Raw genomic sequence first — 21,970 nt, forward strand, 5'->3', positions numbered from 1 at the left:
ACACGTTTCATTTAGTTTCATGTCTCTTTTGTCTCCCTCAGGCCAGAACAGGTTCCCAGTCTTCCTTTGACTTTCACGACCTTGATACTTTTGAAGATTACAAGTCAGATATTTGGCAGAATGTCCCTCAGTTTGATTTGTTTGATGATGAATTCCCCATGATTAGATTCAGGCTACATATTTTTGGCGATTATTGTGGGAATATTGCTGTGTTCCTCTATCTGGTAGAGCACAATCTGATTTTGTCCCATATCGATGTTAACTTCAATCACCCAAATAAGGTGGTGTCTGCCAGGCTTTCCGCTGTCAAGTTTCTTTTCTATTAGTGTTTTGTAGGGAATGTTTCTCTGAGATTGTGCAAATATCCCCTTCCTCCTCTTTTATTCATTTATTTTTTATGGATTCCTATTTTGTTCAGTGGACTATAATCTTTAATTTTGGTGCTCAAATCATCCCATATTTAGTCAGTGAGAGTCTTGGCAAGCTCTCCCTTTGACATGCCCCCATCAGTTAGAACACGTCCTTACTTTCTGAAGTAAAACATTCCAGGATCATTTTGTACTTTTCCTGACACAGCCTTCCCTCCAGGAAGCCCTGGTTCCTTTTAGTGAATAATGTATTTAGAAACCAAAATTTAAGGGGTAGGTATGATCGTTGCTATTGGGCTGTCACTGATCCCAAGTCCTCTCATTTGGACAGAACAAAAGTATGTGTGTGTGTGCATGTCCGTACGCGCATGTGCACACACGCACGCACACACACACGCATCCATAATTATTTCTCCATCTCTACTGTGAAAACTGAGTTCATACCAGTATCTTCAATTCTAACCCAACACTGCAAAGTTCTCTCTAGTTTTCTGCCTTTATACATATAACCCCTCCTAGGGCAATGAGAATCTTGACTTCCATTATCCTGAATATATTTACCTATTTGATCAGTGTCTCTGAAATGTGAGCAATGTTTTACAGCTGCCGGTTTCCTTATCCCACTTGGGTCTGACACCTCATGCTGGGATTGTTTCCTGAACGAATGCCCTTCTCACCTTGCTCAGGCTGACCACCTGTGTTGCGCAGTCACACCACCACTCTATGGAGGCCTTCTCGACCACACCACGCTCAACGTCTTGCATAGGCCTCCTCTTTGCATGATTACCCTCCCTCCCGCCCTCATTTGGGCTGATAGTGTGTAGGCTGCTCCTACATAATTTTTTCTTCACTAAAAATTAGGTGTTTTTAAATACTCAGTTAAAACACTGGGTGTTTTTAGTGACACCCAGCTCTGGGCCATGACAGCTTTTACCCTGCAAAGCACCACTTAATGGACTGAATTGCTAAGGAAGGGATGATCAGAAGGGGAGAGGATCAGGTTACATTCATAGTTATAATTATAGCCTTAAAAACCATCATATTTTCTTAAGGGGCAAAGTGAGGAAGGGGATTAGTAGTATAATGGGGTGGGCAGAGCTTGGACAAAGAAAACATCTTTCAGGGGAGAAACTTAAGTGTATTTCTAAACTCTTTTTCCCAACCCACCATCTTTCCTGATAACTATTCCTTATTTCTTCTTTTAGGCTTTGTCTTCTTAACACAATGAACAAGAATCTGACACATCTGGCACATACCCCTCAATTGGCTAAATGCATGAAAATATATCGTATTTCATGTCATTCATCTGGCCTAGTTTCCCTCTATCAGAAGTATGAGTGATGCCATATATTTTTCCAAAAGCAAAAAAGTTCCCTGCACCAATGCAAAGAACAACCAGACAGGATTGAGAAGACAAGGGCTCAAGTCCTTTCTCAGCAACTACCAAACTAAGTAACCTTACATAAGTCACTCAGCTTCACTGGTCCCATCTCCTCACGGTAGTAGTAATATAACTGATGACAAATACTGGTATTTAATGGGTGCTTACTAACGTTAGGCACAACATCACATGCATTGTTTTAAGCAATTCTCACACCAATCTTATGAAGGACACACTTCTATTTTTTATTTTCTAAGATTGAATTTTAAGTAATCTCCAGACCCCACGTGGGGCTCAAATTTACCACCGAGATTAAGAGCTGCATGCTCCACTGAGCCAGCCAGGTGTCCCCAAAGACACCTTTATTAGCCCCATTTTACAAATGAAACTGAAGCTTAGAGAACTTAATTTGTCTAAGGTTATGCAGCTAGTCTAGTAGACCCTAGAGCTCTAAGTCTCAGCTCTTAAACATGATGTCACAGTGCATTAAAAACATTTTAAATTGGAGGGGTTACGTTAGATGATCTCTAAGGTCATTCCAGTCTAAAATTCTGATTTTAAGAAACGCTTAAGGGATATTAAGATAGAAGAAACAAACTTTGCATTATAGTAGACAGTAGGCATATAAAGTTGAGATTGGATCTTCGCCCTCCAACAACTAACATACCGTCATATTATAACACACAGAATCCAAAAGAAACGGGTGCTACTAAAACGGTTATTAAGAGAGGCTTTATGGAGGCAATATCACTTTAGCTCAGTTTTAAAAATAAGAAGTTAGGTTGAAACATAGGTGGCATTCTAGGCAAAGTAAAGTATATAGAAGTCATGGTTATCATGAAACAGCACTATGTATTTGATATGATTGCAGTGAGAATCAAGGCGAGAGAGTGCTGCTCAGTGGGGTCTTTTTCTCCCTCCAAGTAAATAAATAAAAATCCCCGCCCCCCTTTTTTTAGGATTTTATTTGTCTGAGAGAGAGGGCAAAAGAAGGGGGAGGGGCAGAAGGGAGAGGGAGAAGCAGACTACCTACTGAGGGGAGCCTGATGCAGGATTCGATCCCAGGACCCTGAGATCATGATCTGAGCTAAAGGCAGATGCTTAGGTGCTCAAATAAATGAAATCTAACCCCCCCCCCAAAAAAACCACACATCACCAACAAATCTAATGAATTTCTTACTCATACTAGCCCAAATCATACTTCTCAAATGACTGCTGCCCTATGTGTAAGCCATTCTATTAATCAACATCTCTGTAGATTCTTCCTGTAGAAATGACTAAGATTAACCAGGATGGCCAATGTTGTTCCTCTGACACATGTATTAGAAATTTTAAGATTATAAAAATGTTGTGGGATATATTACAAATAGAGAATCTATAAAATATATTTACAATGAAAAGAACAGCCAAGTAATTACCACCCAAGTCAAGAAAAGGGTAACATGAATGCCAGAGGCAAAAACACCCATGTATCTGGAGATCAAAACAACATTTGTATTTAATTTGTAGTTTGTCCCTGAATTATGTCAAATTTTGTTAATAAAAGTAATATATAGCTTTTCCTATCCAAAGCATCCAAGCTGCTTTGTGAAAAGTCTCTAAACTACTGCGGGAAAGAAATCAAGTTTATCAGAGCTGACTCGTCTCTCCCTCCTTGACTGTATCTTACATACTATGGTTAAACTAATCTAATCTATGGCTCCTTATAGTAACTACAACAAAGGAACCATATTCCCTACAGAGGTGGAAGATTTTTAGCCGGTCACTCATGGTCTTCCATCATTTCACCTTAACTTTTTCATAGTTACGATATGACTCTCCTTGTGTACACGTAGGGGAGTGCTTTTTAACTGTTTGTTACTGATCTTTTATTTTTATTTAAATATTTTATTTATCTAAGAGAGAGAGTGAGTGAGCACACACACACAGGCAGAGAAAGCAACAGATTCCCGGCTGAGCACAGAGCCTGACTTGGAGCTCAATCCCAGGACCCTAAGCTGAAGGCACACAGTTAACTGAAAACCACCCAGGTGCCCCATCACTGGTCTTTTTAAATTATTAGGATGCAACTGATGTTTAATGTGTCAGTCAAGAGATATGGGCATTTGATTTCTTGTTAGTTTCCCTTCTTGGATTTAAAGGTATAATAAAATGATTTATGAATGCTGAATTTGATCCTTAATATCATGTCTTTTCTAAAAGTCCTTTTTTTTAAAAAAAAAAAAAAAAGAGAAAGAGCAGGGGGAGGGGCAGAGAAGGCGAATCTTAAGCAGGCTCCACATCCAGCACAGGAGCCTGACATGGGGCTTGATCTTACAACCCTGAGATCATAACCTGAGCTGACATCAAGTCAGGCACTTAACCCACTGACTCATGCAGATGCCCCCAAATGTTAAGTTTATTAATATATAAAATAAGACAGGCTCTTAAATCGGGTACCTGAATCTCCTCCATCTTTTCACCTTTACCTAAAACTGAAACAACATAACCAATTAACTTGACAGGGTTTCGGAATTAAAGTGATTTTTTTTTTAAAGATTTATTTACTTGACAGAGAGACAGCGAGAGAGGGATCACAAACAGGGAGAGTAGAAGAGGGAGAAGCAGGCTTCCCGCTGAGCAGACAGCCGGATGCAGGGCTCAATGCCAGGATCCTGGGACGATGACCTGAGCCGAACGCAGACAGACGCTTAACAACTGAGCCACCCAGGCGCCCCAATTAAAGTGATTTTTTTTTAAATTGAAAAAAAAGAGGAATTGCAGCATAAATGGGTGACATACTTTTAAAATAAACTATGTGCATGAATTAAATGTACAAACACTTCACTATTTTTATTTGCATTTAAGCCAAATGCGCTGTGAGATAGTTACTTAGGATATCTGATCCATATTTTATCCATTAACACAAATTTCAGAACGTAAAGTATAACAATAGTTTCTACTTTATTGTTCAAATCCACATATTTTTATCCAGAATACAGTATTTATAAAATAGCTCCTGCAACAAAACCAACATTATTAGGGGGTTGTTTGAATTATTTTTTAATGGCTATAGTAGAGCCCACTGTCCTCATTAAGTAAATATAGGGATTTAACATTCTTTAAGTTGCTTGAATACAAACAAGAATGTGGTACTGATAATTAAATATGTATCAATTCATTCAAACATTCAAGATAAAAGGACTTATTTTTTTACTTAAACCAAAAATGAATTTTGAAAATATATTTAAAAATGCCATCCCAACCACTGTTAACACACTCCTTTATGCCTTCACAAAGTATGGTCCAGGAGTTACAATTTTTGTGCTTCCACAGTTCTTTCTATTTGGGCAGTTATCAGTCATCTTCTTTCTCAATATATGTCTTTGCATTAACCCGTGCCATTTGCCTGGCCAGGTACCTGTCTCTAGCCGACATTACAGTTTCTGCATTGCTTCGCTTTGCAAACTTGTTCCCCACCTCAGGTGGTTTCTCTTGTTCTTTGCCCATCTCTTGGCTTCCCTCTGTGAGTCTGTGTTTTGCTCCTAGGGATGTTTCAGAACTGGAGAGTTTCTCTGGGTTTCTTTCTTTGCCCTTTTCCATATTTCTCATTTTACTGGATCCTTCCCGGTCAAGAAACCTATCCTTTGCCCTAGAATTTGGGCTGCTTTCTTTTTTGTCTCGGCTTCTTTCAGAAGGTTGAACACTCACTTCCCGCTGTTCTCTATCTCTGTACCTATCGCTGCTTTCGTATCTTTCTTTCCTAGGTTTCATATGCTCTTCCTTTTCTTTGCTTTTCTCCTCCTTCTCTCCTCCTCTCTCACTGTGTCGGTTGTGATCATTTCGTTGTCTATCTCGGTCTTGTTCTCTTGGGGAGTATTTCTCCCTGTCTTTCTCCCTTTTCCAATCTCTGTCATTTCTTTCTCTTTGGTCTCTTCCCCTCAGTTTCTCTTCATATTCATGCCTCTTCCAGTGAGAATCTCTATGACTGGCCTCTCTGTGCCTGTGAGAATCCTTCTTTTCTTTTCGGTAATCATGGTCAATGTAATAGTTTTCATGATCCCTGGACTGTCTCTCTTGGTGCTGATCTTCCCTTTTCTCATGAACTCTTGACTTGGACCTTTTTGTGTGGCATTTGGTACCATGCTCTCTTTCTTCACTAGAAGACCGTGAGTGTGCTTGATTTCTCTGATGCTTGGAGTCACCCTCAGAGGTCTCTGTGACCTTTTTCCTCCTGCAGTTCACTTTATTATTTTCTTCCATTTCATCATTCTCCCTATTAGCATCAAAGTCACTGTCTGCATCTGGGTTTTCCTCTGCTTGCCCAACAGTTTGGACATTGCTTTTCTCAGGTGGTATTCTGTGGTCTGAACTTACTTCATCCGAATAACCTCTTGATTTCTCTTCCTTTATCCCAGATCTTAAAACAGATAATATAACACAAAATGCCACATTATCACTAGAGTAAGCACATGAAGTGGTCACGTAATTTTTCTCAATACTTAAACCAATGTAACGACTAAATGCAAAAAGGTGCTATTTACCCTTTAAACATCTACGAACTATTATTTTCCAACCATTCAGAGTATTTTCAGAAAAAGTTAGAAGTAAAATAGAGCAAATTAGCCTTTCTATATTGGACCACTAGAACCTTCAAGCATAAGTCTGTTTAAGGCCTTCATTTTTATTCAGCATGATAAAGAATAATTGGGAATAGTAAGATACATTCTGGATCTAAGTGCTATTTTCACAACATGAAGTTCAAGTTGCAGCTTTGACAGATTCTTATTCCTCTCTTTTCAAAAAATTCAAGAATAGTCTTGGAAATAGCTGAAGATATTTTCACAGCAAAATCTAATTCTAAATATCACTACATAATTTCTTATGATTAAAAAGGCATGAGGGGTCCCTGGGTGGCTCAGTGGGTTAAGCCTCTGCCTTCACTCAGGTCATGATCTCAGGGTCCTGGGATCAAGCCCCATGTTGGGCTCTCTGCTCAGCAGGGAGCCTGCTTCCCCCTTCTCTCTATGCCTCTCTGCCTATCTATGATCTCTGTCTGTCAAATAAATAAATAAAATATTAAAAAAAAAAAAAAAAGGCATGAGCATCCTAATATAACCCCTGGCACCTATCACAACAAAATAGGAATATGTGAATTCATCTGATTACAATAAAAACCACCAAAAATTATTTACATCACCTACATTTTCCCAACTGGTAAGTGTGGCTAATTTATTTACATTAGCCACACATTTATTCTTACTGATTACATAGTGATCGTACTAACAGAACTGTGGTTCTCTGGGAATTGCTGGCAGAACTGTCTTGGCTAAAGGATCATTTAATAGCTAGAAATTCCATTATTAGACTCTGAAAAAAGTACAACTAAAAAATGACATTATGGAATTTCATGGCTGGCCTCACAACTATTCCAGACTCTAATAGAAATTCTAATTTTCTACTCAAAAATCTCTCTTCAAATACACTTCCTTAGACTCCTAATTTTCATCAGTTTTGTAATCAAATCCAGAATTTGGCAGGGGAAGGGAAGGTGGAGTATAAATCTAATTCTGGCTCTTCAGCCCTAATTCTACTCTTTCCTTTTCCTAGCAACACAGACTTAGATCCTCTAATCTCAATGTTTTTCTTCCAAAAAACCATTTACTCAGGTACAAGCTTAGGACAAATTCTCCTTTTTAACTTCAGCTTTATATGTATGATAGTCATTTCACCATTCCTACGATACCTTATGATTTTATCAAAAAACCCCTCCAATCCTTATTTTCTATGCCAGTGCTAATGGATGTATCTACAGAATAGTAATGTTCATATTTATGCCCTCTAATATGGTTGCCATTACCCAATTGTGACAATTGAGTATTTGTAATGTAGCTACATATTAGGTAGTACGTTTCTAGCCCTTGATATGTCAATCTTCTGTTTTATAGAGGCCAAGTTCTATTTACAAAAATAAACCACTTCCCTTATATACTATTTGAATATACATGTAGGATTACTGCAGAACAGAAATAAGTAATCTGTGGGTTTTTAATTAAGAAAGTGTAAATCCCTAACAATTTCATTAGGTCAGGTTTGGCTGACAACACAATATGCAATACTGCATTCCTTTATCTTTCAGAGGGTTAAAGTGATCCCATAATCACAGATCATGAATGGAATCTTTCTTCTACTATTCCATATGCCACGTCTTACCTGGCTTCACGAAAGCTGCATGTAGGTACTTCCTCTTCACCAACTGCTTGATTTAACAAGTGCCTATAAAATCCACTGAGATCTTTCTGCTTGGTTACATCCAAACGTGCTAAGAGGAGGCAAGCAAAGTGAGAGAAATATATTCAACAAGGCATAACACAGTTTAGTTTTTCATACAGACAATGTAACATACATAGTGTATAAACTACTCTCTAGAGCTAGTTAGCAAACTATAGCCTGCAGACCAAATGTGGCTTACTGTTTTTGTAAATAAATTTTTATTGGAATGTAGACTTGTTCACTTATTGTTCAAGGCTGCTTTTGCATTAAAAAGGCAGAACTGAGTAGCTTCAGCAGAGATCATATGGTACACAAAGCCTAAAATATTTACTTATCTAGTCCTTCACAGAAAATCTGCCAACTGATATTCTATATAAACACATAATACATGCTTAGAATATTATAGATTTGATTTTCTTCTATTTAAAATTGATGAGCATCTGCTAATTAAGCTATTTATAAATATACAATGCACTTAGGTCTTGGGAAATGACCATGTGTACGAAATACTGAAGTAAAGCATTAAGACATTCTCTGGCTCCTGCACATCTTTTCTCTTTCTTGAATTAACGTTACTATTTTTCTAAATGCCTACCCAGTTCCCTGAGTGATGTTACTTTAGTTTCTTAAACCCAGAAAACATAACTAGGATTTAAATCTTGATTTATAGTCCTTCTGACAAATATTGTGGTGTTACGACTTGTAATAAAGGTTTTTACATTTGGAATTATTTTCTAAGGCAATGACTTGTAATGGCTATAGTTTTAAGCAACAAAACGAGAGATGTGAATTCCAGTAGAAATAACAGTTACTAAAAGTACAGCTAAGGTTTTAGTCACCATCTTTTCTCCGTTTATTATAAAGTCACAGACTATCGTATCTACACCTTGAATTCATATAAATGAGGACCACAACATCTAGAATCTAGAAGTTCAGGGACAGAGCAAATGGTGAAACCACAGGGCAGAATTTTGCTGCTTCTGCTTCCTCCTCCCCTCTTCCCTCTTCCAGTTCACCTTCAAGTGCAGCAGCCCTTTTTTCTCTTTCTTCCTCTTCAGCTCTCTCTTGAAGTTTTTTCTTATAGGCAGATGTCACAAATGCCTCCTTATCATCAAACTCTCCCTTCTCCATTTCTCGTTCTCTCTGTATTTTCTTTTCCATTCTCTTTTCCTGTTCCTTTTTTCTGATCTCAACTGCTTTTAGTAAGTTGTGAATATATTTGGGCTAGAGAAAAAAATAAGATAATTCAGAGAAGAATCAAAGATAAAAATTAAGAATATTCTGTTTTTATCATGAATTTATTAAGATAACAATGGCTAGTCCAAATAAGTGGGACTGTCATCCTCTCAAAAAATATAAATTTATTAGCAAGACTGAAACTAAAATTCTTTTCAATAAAAATTTAAGTGTAAAGACAAATTATTCAAAATGCTATTTTACTTTTTTAAAAATCTCAAACTAATTTTTCCACTATGTTTTCACCCTTTTTACAGGTATTGTCTCAATACTTCAACAGAAAGTAAATCAGAAAGGTTCTTATTAGTTTTTCACATTAGTTGAAATACGGTTTTTTAAAAGAATAGATGGGGGTGCCTGAGTGGCTCAGTCAGCTCAGGTCTTGATCTCGTGATTGTGAGTTCAAGCCCACCAATGGGCTCTACATGGAGCCTATTTTTAAAAAAAGCTGCAATTTTACACCACCACCCTACTCGTACTACTATAAAATGTAAAGATCTTTAACAATCAGTCTGTGCTTGTGAAAGAAATAGAATGTTAGACAATTTGGACTTATATTAAGACCCCACTCTCAATCATTTTTTTGAAACTAAAAATATGCTATGTGCAGATGATTTAGCTGTCAGCCTGAAAGCAATAAAGAAATGAGATGATAAAACACAAAATATGAACAGGAAGAGGAGTTAGTAAACAAAGACTTTCTAAGAAAAAATTTCAAAAATTTATTTGTGGGGCGCCTGCATGGCTCAGGCATTAAGTGTCTGCCTTCAGCTCAGATCACGATCCCAGGGTCCTGGGATGGAGCCCCGCCATCACGCTGCCTGCTCAAAGGGAAGCCTGCTTCTCCCTTTCCCACTCACCCTGCTTGTGTTCCCTCTCTCACTGTCAAATAAATAAATAAAATATTTAAAAACAAGACAAAACATAAAACTCTGTTTAAAAAAAAATTTATTTGTGGTGATAAAATAAAAAATCAAAACTTAACTGTTTGTATTGTTAGATAATTTACTCATTCTTATTAGGATACCAAATGTAGGGCTTCGGGAGTTCTAAATCAAATCTATGTTATCAGGAACTAGGATCTCTTCACACTTCAAATACCCTTATAAAAGGTTTTCCTTAGATCATTCCTCATGCTAAGATTAGATATAAAATATAGGTCAAGGGATACCTGGGTGGCTCAGTCAGTTAAGTGTCCAACTCTTAATTTTGGCTTGGGTCATGATCTCAGGGTTTAGTGAGATCAAGCCCCATGTCAGGCTCTACAGTCAGTGGGGAGTCTGCTTGAGATTCTGTCCCTCTACCCTCCCCCCACTTGCACATTCACGCTCTTACTGTCTCTAAAACAATTAAATAAATCTTTGAGGTCAAAGAAATTTGTATTTTCAGCTACAAACCTTCCGGTCTTTTCCCAAAAGCAATTTGGGATTATTTTCTTCCTTTTTCTTCTGCATTTCATCATAAATACTGTCATATTCATATACAGTAGAATCTTCTGCAAGGGCCTTCTGGATTTCTAGTTTGGTCTAAAACAAACAAGCAAACAAACAAACATGTCTAAAAAAATATAAGCTGGCTGAAACATACCATAAAAATTCTTGGTTAACTTTTCTGAGAGAGGATCATGAATCAGATATATATTACAAAATTCAATTACATTTTAGACTAAAAATATAAACATCAGTCTGGAGCCAGACTGCCTGGGTTTGAATCCTGGCTCTATAACTTATAGGCTATTCTAAGTAAGTTTGTGAAACATCTTTTCTTGCCTCAGTTTTCATCTAAAAAAATTAGGAAAATAATTGTATCCACCTTCTAAGTTGTTGTATTATCTGCTTTATACAGTTCATTCATATATGATTTTTAAAAACAAGCAACAAACACCTCAAACCAAGAGCAGAGAACTTCTGAACTTGGCTTCACAATATTTATTTACCAATGACCTAATGCAAATATTACAGCTAAGGAAGACATTTAATAGGTTTTCCAGTGAAACAGGGAGTCGGATAATGTTGCCATCATCGGTTCTGTGCACTTGAAGACCAGATAAAAGAACAGAAGGAAAAAAAATGTTGTCTGGCTATTAAAATAACCCATTCCTTAAAAGGAATCTGAATCAGCAAAGAAGTTACACTCTCACTCTTCGCAGATGATGTGATATGCTCTGTGGAAAACCCGAAAGACTCCACACCAAAATTGTTAGAACTCATATAGGAATTTGGCAAAGTGGCAGGGTATAAAATGAATGCAAAGAAATAGCTGCATTTGTATACACTAAAAGTAAGAGAAAAAGAGAAAAGGAATCTACTCCATTTACAACTGCACCAAAAACTGTAAGGTACCTAGGAATAAACCTAGCCAAAGAGGCAAAGGATCTGAAAACTACAGAGCCCTCATGAAAGCTCCTGAGGAAAACATAAAGAAATGGAAAAACATTCCATGCTGATGGACTGGAAGAACAAATATCATTTAAAAGTCAATGCTACCTAGAGCAATTATACATTCAATGCAATCTCTATCAAAATAACAACCAGCATTTTTCACAGAGTTGGAACACATAATGCTAAAATTATGCAGCCAGAAAAGAGTATAATAGTCAAAGGAATGAAGAAAAAGAAAACCAAAGCTGGTGGCATCACAACTCTGGACTTCAGGCTATTACAAGGCTGTAATCATCAAGACAGTATGGTACTGGCACAAAAACAGACACACAGATCTACGGAACACAATAGAGAACCCAGAAATAGATCCTCAACTCTATGGCCAACTAATCTTCGACAAAGCAGGAAAGAATGTCCAATGGAAAACAGTCTCTTCAAAAAATGGTGCTGGGAAAACTGGACAGCCACATGCAAAAGAATGAAACTGGACCATTTTCTTACACCACACACAAAAACAGACTCAAAATGAATGAAAGACCTCAACGTGAGACAGGAATCCATCAAAATCCTTGAGGAGAACACAGGCAGCAACCTCTCTGACTTCAGCTACAGCATCTTCTTGCTAGACATGCTGCCAAAGGCAAGGGAAACAAAGGCAAAAATGAACTACTGGGACTCCAGCAAGATAAAAAGCTTCTGCACAGCAAAGGAAACAGTCAACAAAACCAAAAGGCAACCTACAAATGGGAGAAGGTATTTGCAAATGACATGTGAGATAAAGGGCTAGTATCCAAAATCTATAAAGAACTTACCAAACTCAACACCCTAAGAATAAATAATCCAGTCAAGAAATGGGCAGAAGACATGAAGACATTTTCTCCAAAAAAGACATACAAGTGGCCAACACATTAAAAAAATGCTCAACATCACTCAGCATCAGGGAAATACAAATCAAGACCACAATGAGATACCACCTCACACTAGTCAGAATGGCTAAAATTAAGAAGTCAGAAAACAACAGATGTTGGCGAGGATGCGGAGAAAGGGGAACCCTCCCACACTGCTGGTGGGAATGCAAGCTATTGCAGCCACTCTGGAAAACAGCATGGAGGTTCCTCAAAAAGTTGAAAATAGAGCTACCCTACGAACCAGCAATTGCACTACTGGGTATTTACCCCAAAGATACAAATGTAATGATCTGAAGGGGCACATGCACCCCAAAGATTATAGCAGCAATGTCCACAATAGCCAAACTATGGAAAGAGTCCAAATAGCCACTGAAATCTTGCCATTTACAACAACATGGATAGAATTAGAGGGAATTAGGTTAAGTGAAATAAGTCAGAGAAAGAATTATATGACTTCACTCATATGTGGAATTGAAGGGACACCTGGGTGGTTCAGTCAGTTCAGCACCTGCCTTCAGCTCAGGTACTGGAATGGAGTCCTGAGTTGGGATCTCTGCTCAACTGGGAGTCATCTTCTTCCTCTCCTTCTGCCCCTCCTGCTACATGTGCTCTTTCTCTCTCACTCTGGTCTCTCTCAACTGATAAAATCTTTAAAAAAGAATATGTGGAGGCCTGGGTTGAGCCTCTGCCTTCGGCTTGGGTCATGATCTGGGGGTCCTGGGATCGAGCCCCACTTCGGGCTCCCTGCTTGGCAGGGAGCCTGCTTCCCTCTCTCTCTCTGCCTGACTCTCTGCCTATTTGTGATCTCTGTCAAATAAATGGATAAAATATTAAAAAAAAAAAGTGAAATTTAAGAAACTAACCAGAGAAACATGGGGGAAGGGAGGGAAAAATAACACAAGACAAAATCACGGAGGAAGACAAACCATAAGACTCTTAGTCCAAACTATGGAAAGAACCTAGATGTCCATCAACAGATGAATGGATAAAGAGATTTGGTATATATATACAATGGAATACTATGCAGCCATCAAAAGAAATGAAATCTTGCCATTTGCGATGATGTGGATGGAACTAGAGGATATTATGCTTAGTGAAATAAGTTAATCAGAGAAAGACAATTATATGATCTCCCTGATATGAGGAAGTTGAGAGGCAACGTGGGGAGCCTGGGGGTAGGAAAAGAATAAATAAAACAAGATGGGATCTGGAGGGAGATAAACCATAAGAGACTCTTAATGTCACAAAACAAACTGAGGGTGGCCGGGGGAGGGGGTAGAGGGTGGGTGGTGGGGTTATGAACACTGGGGAGGTTATGTGTTATGGTGAGTGCTGTGAAGTATGTAAACCTGGTGATTCACAGAGCTGTACCCCTGAGGCTAATAATACAGTATATGTTTATAAAAAAATTATAAAAAATAAAAAAATAAATCAATTTTAGAAATGTGTGCATTAAATCATATGAGACTGTTGAGTTACACGTTATATTCCAGTATGAAACAAAGATATTATCTTAACATTACTAAACTACGTAATTCTGTGCCCGTTCTCCAGGGTGGCAGTAAACATAATGGCTAAAAGCGTGCACTTTGCAACTGAACTGCTTGGGTTGAACTACAAGACCTCATAAAAGTCACATAAATCCTTTGCCTTCATGTCCTCAACTACAAAATGAAGACTGTAAGAGTATTAAAAAGTAGTTGCCATCTAGGTATTCTATAAGATTAAGGAATCACTGGCCTCCACCTCAGAAACCAATAATACATTATATGTTAATTAAATGAAATTAAATTTTAAAAATTTAAATAAAAATTATTTTTGTTATATAGCATTTCAAATAGAAAATATAGCATATACACACACCCACGCAATAAAATGCACACTCATGAATGTGTCACCCAGCTTAAGAACTAGAATATTACAACTATCTTCAAAGTTATCTATGTGTTCCTCCATGATTCCTTGTGCCTACTACAGAATTAAATAACATTCAAAACTGAATGCTTATTTTCTCTCCCCTTTTCCCCCATATATGTATATGGCTCTATATAATGTACTCTATGATGTGCTATTGTTATCAGCTTTATATAAATTGTATCAGCTTCATTAAAAAAAAGTAGTTGCTATAAAATCTGGCACATTAGAAAGCATTTAACAAATTTATCCTTATGCAGGATTCAAGGTAGAGAAGGGAGAAACAGATGTCAAAAGTTAAAGAAAGTGGAGGGGGGAAAATTAAAATTAAAAAGAAAGGTACCATGACATTGTAGCAGCTAAATCTAAGATACAATGGCATAGTAGAAAAATCAGTAGACGTTCAGGCCTAGTTCTGTAATTAGTTGTGTGATCATGAGGGGTAATGTATCCTTTTGAAGTTTCAGATTTCTTAATCAGGACCATGGGCAGGTTTGTGAGAATTTTAAAAATGTAATGTGTGTACAAAAAAGTGCTTGCAAATATGACCAGAGCACTATACAAATATAAAGTATAAGGCAAATCTATTGAAAATTATCAGATATTCCCCATTCTTAGTAGATGAATTTCAAATATAAAATTATGAAACCACTTTGGTGTGAAGAGACTTTTTTTAAGCAAGTAGGCTCTCTAGTAAGAATTATTAAACCATATAATCCACTGTTAAGACTCCTGAGTCATCTGAAAAGAGAAATGTGTTTACAACACAGCAGTGAAGAGTTAATTCTTCATTGTGCTTTTTCCTTGAAAATTTATCACAAAAAATTGAAATATATGTAAATCAAGAAACATCTTAAACATTTTCAAAAAAGAAGGGTCAAGATAAAATTATTTCTTTATACACAACTACTCTGCTCAGTCTTAGGACATAGATGCCAAAACTCATACTGAAATAATTATCTCACCAAATACATTTAATTCATTCAGCCACCTTACCTGTTTCATTGCTTGTTTCTTAGCAGCTTCCCTCTGAAGGCTTTCACTCACGGAGGTCTATAAAACATAAAAATGTTGTTACTGTTTAAGACAATTTAAAACTTCTTTTCCAGTTTTCTGTTGGCAACTAGTTTCTTACTTATACGAAAAAAACAGAAAAGTATTAGGAAAAAAATATTATAATTAAATTAACATTTTCAAGGTCTTTTACCGAAACCCAAGGAAACAAATGAATTTTTTGGTAAATCAAGAGCATAGTCTGTAAGGTGTCAGAGAAAATAGAATGGTATAGGAAACAATAAGGTAACATGGCTTTTTATTCCCAACTTTACCACTAAAGCACTCAGTCTCTATGGATTTCAATTATTTTGTATGCACATGTGAATGTGAGTGTGTATGTACCGACTGGATGGGAAAGCACTGGTTCCTTCCACCATATTTAACGGTATGATTCCCAGCAACAAAAAGCACGTTTTTTTAATTAAAAAAAAAAAAAAAGCACGTTTTTAAAAAAACATTCACCATTAAATATAGTATATCAAATTCTTAGTATATGCTTAAGGCTTAGGGGCAGCCAGAACTATCTGGGGTTATAATCATTCAATAAATATGTACTAAGGCATTGTTCTAGTTCCTCTAGGCAGTAGGGAAAATAAGAACACTCTCTATCCCTGAGAGATAAATGGCCTGAGAGGGAAGACAAGTAACTAAACAGATAATTATAATATAGATGTGATAAGCTATATAATAAAGGAATTAAAAAAAAAAGGGCTGTGGGAGCAAAGAATCAAGATGGCCTTCCTAAAAGAGATATATTAGACTTTAATCAAAAAAATTTAAGACAAGGCAAGAGGTGTTTAGGAAGTGGTAACCACAAGGCCAAAAGTAAATTCACAGCTAAGAAAAAAATATAGAATTAAGCTACTTAAAAAATGCTTTCTCTTAGAAGTATAGGGTTTTGTAAATATACTAACACTGAACAGTATACTTTAAAAGGGTGAATTTTATCTTAAATTAAGTCTACTGATGAATTTCTCTTTTATTGAAAAATATAATCCTCAGTCGTTAAGACTATAGTTCTCTAGCCTATTGATATTTGCTGCTTTCAGCTGTACAGTATGAACTGGTGCTTCCTTTATTTTCCATGGCAACAAACAGAACAAAATAAATAAACCCAATTCTAGTTCCCTATGACCATGGAGATAAAGTTAATTTACAAAGGGCATACAAGTAATAGAACACATACTTAATAAATTAAAGGAAGTCGATAGGCAAAGAACTAAGGACATTTTAGGTGACAGTAAATGGACTACAACTAGACAAAAAGCTACTGATTAAAAAAACAACAAGAGCTAACATTTATTGAGCCAGGTGGTATGCTAAGTGTATTACTTGTATATTATATTTATTACTCATTTAATACAAATTCCTGTCATGTGATAAATTTCCCATTAGAATATCAATTTTAAACATTAAAATGTTATTATATTAAACATTAAAATAATATTAAAATATTAAATATTCTAATAAGCATATCTCATGAATTCTTTCCAATCTATTTTTAATGTCTCGGTCTTTCTAATCAGCATAAATTAAGTATTTTTTGATCACTGACTTAGTTATGTTTTAAGGACTGACTAGAAGAGTAAGTCCCCAAACATTAGACTTCTACTTGCTTTTATTATTTTTTCCTATCTCTCCTCTAGTCAGTCATAGTTTACCTGCTGTCACTTTCAAATTGGTTGCTTCAACCTAAACTACTGAACTTAGAAAAATAAAATACAACTAGTACTTTTTAGACTCATATAATACAGAATAAACAAGATTGGGAAGGGCCTTTCCAATGTAAAGTATATATACTTTGAGACATAAGAGGTTTTGTCTCCTTGTTTATAAATGTTTAAGGATGTTGTCTGTTTGTGTGACCTTTGAAAAAATCAGTTATTACTTACAGGGTGATAACATAATGGAGGGAGTAATTTTACAAATTCTATTCAAGGACTTGTATTCCCGGAATTCTAACAGCATCATCAGTGGATAAAGAGGTAGTGTATAAAAAGGCGAACCTAAGCTGAAAAAGGAAGATTACCTCCTTTTGAAGCTCATTTGATTCTCAGTTTTCTAACTAAAGGAACTCTGACAATGACTATTAAAGTTTTCAGGGCGCCTGGGTGGTTCAGTGTGTTGGGCCTCTGCCTTTGGCTTGGGTCATGGTCTAGGGGTCCTGGGATCGAGCCCCGTGTCGGACTATCTGCTTGGTGGGGAGCCTGCTCCCAACCCCCCTGCCCCCGCCTGCTTCTCTGCCTTACTTGTGATCTTTCTGTCAAATAAATAAAAAATATCTTAAAAAAAAAGTTTAAAGTTTTCACTAAAATCCCAACAAATTGAAAATATTTGGGCACCTGGGTGGCTTAGTGGGTTAAGTGTCTGCCTTCAGCTCAGGTCATGATCCCAGGGTCAATGGGGAATCTGCTTCTCACTCTCCCTCTGTCCCCCTCCCCTCTTGTGCTTGCTGTGTCTCTTGCATATACTCACTCTCAAATAAATACATAAAATCTTTTAAAAAATTGAAAATATTTTAAGTTGAAATGCATTTAATACACCTGACCTACCCAACATCATATCTTAGCCCAACCTACCTTAAACATGTTCAGATCACTCACATTAGCTACAGTGGAGCAAAATTATCTAACACAAAGCCTACTTTGTAATATAGGGCTGAATATCTAATGTAATTTAATGAATACTGTATTGAAAGTTAGTAACAGAATGGTTAAATGGCCACAGAATAGTAGTAAGTGAATGGAGTGTTCACCCTCATGAACACATGGCTGACTGAGATGTGGTTCACCACCAATGCCCTGCATCATGACAAAAAGAGTACTGCACATCACTAACCCAGGGAAAGATCGGAATTCAAAATTTGAAGTACAATTTCTACTGAATGCATATCACTTCTGCACTACTGTAAAGCTGAAAAATCCTAGGTCAAAGTATTCTAGGTCGAGGACCATCTATGGTTTCTATAAAAAGGAAGGAGGAACCCCTGACTGGCTCAGTTGGTACTGCATGCAGCCTGTGACCTTAGAATCACGAGTTCAAGCCCCAGGTATCACAAAACACTTTAGTTCTCGCCACAAAATATTCTAGCCTAAAAATGGCCTAAGGAAAAGTAGCTGTAACATATTATGATTAAGGATGAATGTGAGTGACCTAACCATAAAATATGTCATTACTTGATTACTTTCAAAATTAGCAGGCCTGCAGACTTATCAAAAAGAAAAGAGAAAGGACCCAGATACACAAAATCATGAATGAAAGAGAAGAAATCACAACCAACACCCAAGAAATACAATTATAAGAACATATTATAAGCAACTATATGCCAGCAAATTTGGTAATCTGGAAGAAATGGAGGCATTCCTAAAGACATATAAACTACCAAAACTGAACGAGGATGAAACAGACAACCTTAACAAACCCATAACCAGTAAGGAGATTGAAGCAGTCATCAAAAATCTCCCAACCAACAAGAGCCCAGAGCCAGATGGCTTCCCAGGGGAATTCTACCAAGCATTTAAAGAAAAAATATTTATTTATTTGATAGAGATCATAAGTAGGTAGAGAGGCAGGCAGAGAGAGAGAGGGGCGGGGGAAGCAGGCTCCCTGGTGAACAGAAAGCCCGATGTGGGTCTTGATCCCAGGACCCTGGGATCATTACCTGAGCCAAAGGCAGAGGCTTTAATCCACTGAGCCACCCAGGCACCCCATCTACCAAGCATTTAAAGAAGAATTAATTCCTATTCTCCCGAAACTGTTCCAAAAAACAGAAATGAAAACTTCCAAAATAATTTTATGAGGCCAGCATTACCTTGATCCCAAAACCAGAAAAAGATCCCATCAAAAAAGAGAATTACAGACCAATATCCTTAATAAACACTGATACAAAAATTCTCACAAAAATACTAGCCAATAGGATCCAACTGTACATTAAAAGGATTATTCACCATGACCAAGTGGGATTTATTCCAGGGCTGCAAAGTTGGTTTAACATCTGCAAATCAATAAATGTGATACAAGGGGCGCCTGGGTGGCTCAGTGGATTAAGCCGCTGCCTTCGGCTCAGGTCATGATCTCAAGGTCCTGGGATCGAGTCCCGCATCGGGCTCTCTGCTCAGCGGGGAGCCTGCTTCCTCCTTTCTCTCTCTGCCTGCCTCTCTGCCTACTTGTGATCTCTCTCTGTCAAATAAATAAATAAAATCTTAAAAAAAAAAATGTGATACAATACATTAATAAAAGAAAGAACAAGATCCGGAGGATACTCAATAGATGCTGAAAAAGCATCTGACAAAGGACAACATCCTTTCTTGATCAAAACTATTCAAAGTGTAGGGATAGAGGGTACATATCTCAATATCATCAAAGCCATCTATTAAAAAACCCACTGCGAGGGGCGCCTGGATGGCTCAGTGGGTTAAGCCGCTGCCTTCGACTCGGGTCATGATCTCAGGGTCCTGGGATCGAGTCCCACATCGGGCTCTCTGCTCAGCAGGGAGCCTGCTTCCTTCTCTCTCTCTCTGCCTGCCTCTCAGTGTACTTGTGGTTTCTCTCTGTCAGATAAATAAATAAAATCTTAAAAAAAAAAAAAAAAAGCCCACTGCGAATATCATTCTTAATGGAGAAAAACTGAGAGCTTTTCTGCCTAAGGTCAGAAACACGGCAGGGATGTCCATTATCCACCACTGCTACTCAACATAGTACTAGAATTCCAAGCCTCAGAAATCAGACAACAAAAAGAAATTTAAAGGCATTCAAATCGGCAAAGAAGTCAAACTCTCACTCTTTGCAGATGATATGATACTTCATGTGGAAAACCCAAAAGACTCCACTCCAAATCTGCTAGAACTTGTACAGGAATTCAGTAAAGTGTCAGGATACAAAATCAATGCATAACAATCAGTTGCATTTCTTTACACCAACAACAAGACAGATAAAAGGGAAATTAAGGAGTCAATCCCATTTACAACTGTACCCCAAACCATAAGATACCTAGGAATAAACCTAACCAAAGAGGCAAAGAACCAGTACTCAGAAAACTATAAAGTACTCATAAAAGAAACTGAGGAAACACAAAGAAATGGAAAAATATTCCATGCTTATGGATTGGAAGAACAAACATTGTGAAAATGTCTACGCCACCTAAAGCAATCTACATATTTAATGCAATCCCTATCAAAATACCATCCAGTTTTTTCAAAGAAATGGAAAAAATAATCCTAAAATTTATACTGAACCAGAAAAGACCTCAAATAGCCAGAGGAATGTTAAAAAAGAAAGCCAAACTTGGCGGCATCACCATTCCAGACTTCAAGCTCTAGTACAAAGCTGTCATCATCAAAACAGCATGGTACTGGCTCAAAAACAGACACATAGATCAGTGGAACAGAATAGAGAGCCCAGAAATAGACCCTCAACTCTATGGTCAACTAATCTTCCACAAAGCAGGAAAGAATGTCCAAGGGAAAAGAGAGTCTCTTCAACAAATGGTGTTGGGAAAATTGTGGACAGCCACATGCAGAAAAATGAAACTGGACCATTTCCTTACACCACACACAAAAATAGACTCCAAATGGATGAAAGACTTTAATGTGAGACAGGAATCCACCAAAATCCTTGAGGAGAACACAGGCAGCAACCTCTTTGACCTCAGATGCAGCAAATTCTTCCTAGAAACACCGCGAAAGGCAAGAGAAGAATGGGCAAAAGTGAACTGTTAGGACTTCATCAACATCAAAAGCTTTTGCACAGCAAAGGAAACAGTCAACAAAAGCAAGACAACCTACAGAATGGGAGAAGATATTTGCAAACAACATATCAGATAAAGGGCTAGTATCCAAAATCTTTAAAGAACTTATCAAACTCAACACCCAAAGAACAAATAATCCAATCAAGAAACGGGCAGAGGACATGAACAGACATTTCTGCAAAGAAGACATCCAGATGGCCAACAGACACATGAAAAAGTACTCCACCTCACTCAGCATCAGGGAAATACAAATCAAAACCACAATGAGATACCACCTCATGCCAGTCAGAATGGTTACAATTAACAAGTCAGGAAATGACGGATGCTGGCAAGGATGAGGAGAAAGGGGAGCCCTCCTACACTGTTGGTGGGAATGCAAACTGGTGCAGCCACTCTGGAAAACAGCATGGAGTTTCCTCAAAAAGTTGAAAACAGAGCTACCCTACGACCCAGCAATCGCACTACTGGGTATTTACCCTAAAGATAAGAATGTAGTGATCTGAAGAGGCATGTGCATCCGAATGTTTATAGCAGCAATGTCTACAAGAGCCAAACTATGGAAAGAACCTATATGTCCACCAACAAAAGAATGGATAAAGATGATGTGGTATATACAATGGAATACTATGCAGTCATCAAAAGAAATGAAATCTTGCCATTTGCGATTATGTGGATGGAACTAGAGTATTATGCTGAACAAAATAAGTCAATCAGAGAAAGACAATTAT

General features: G+C 37.4%; 1 protein-coding gene across 3 annotated transcripts in view; it reads right to left on the reverse strand.

Annotated features, from left to right (window-relative positions):
- Positions 1–4,673: 4,673 nt before the first annotated feature.
- Positions 4,674–21,970, reverse strand: part of NSRP1 (nuclear speckle splicing regulatory protein 1) — a 58,894-nt gene continuing 41,597 nt past the window's right edge. For all 3 annotated transcript variants that reach the window (XM_082707130.1, XM_082707132.1, XM_082707131.1), the window contains 5 exons: positions 15,437–15,493; positions 10,635–10,763; positions 9,018–9,225; positions 7,942–8,050; positions 4,674–6,148 (listed from right to left, as the gene is read on the reverse strand). In XM_082707130.1, the coding sequence (XP_082563256.1) occupies positions 5,086–6,148; positions 7,942–8,050; positions 9,018–9,225; positions 10,635–10,763; positions 15,437–15,493 (1,566 nt within the window). In that variant the 3' untranslated portion in view covers positions 4,674–5,085. The remainder of the gene's footprint in view (positions 6,149–7,941; positions 8,051–9,017; positions 9,226–10,634; positions 10,764–15,436; positions 15,494–21,970) is intronic.

This window comes from Mustela nivalis (assembly GCF_964662115.1).
Source record: "Mustela nivalis genome assembly, chromosome: 17".
NCBI classification, from domain to species: Eukaryota; Metazoa; Chordata; class Mammalia; order Carnivora; family Mustelidae; genus Mustela; species Mustela nivalis.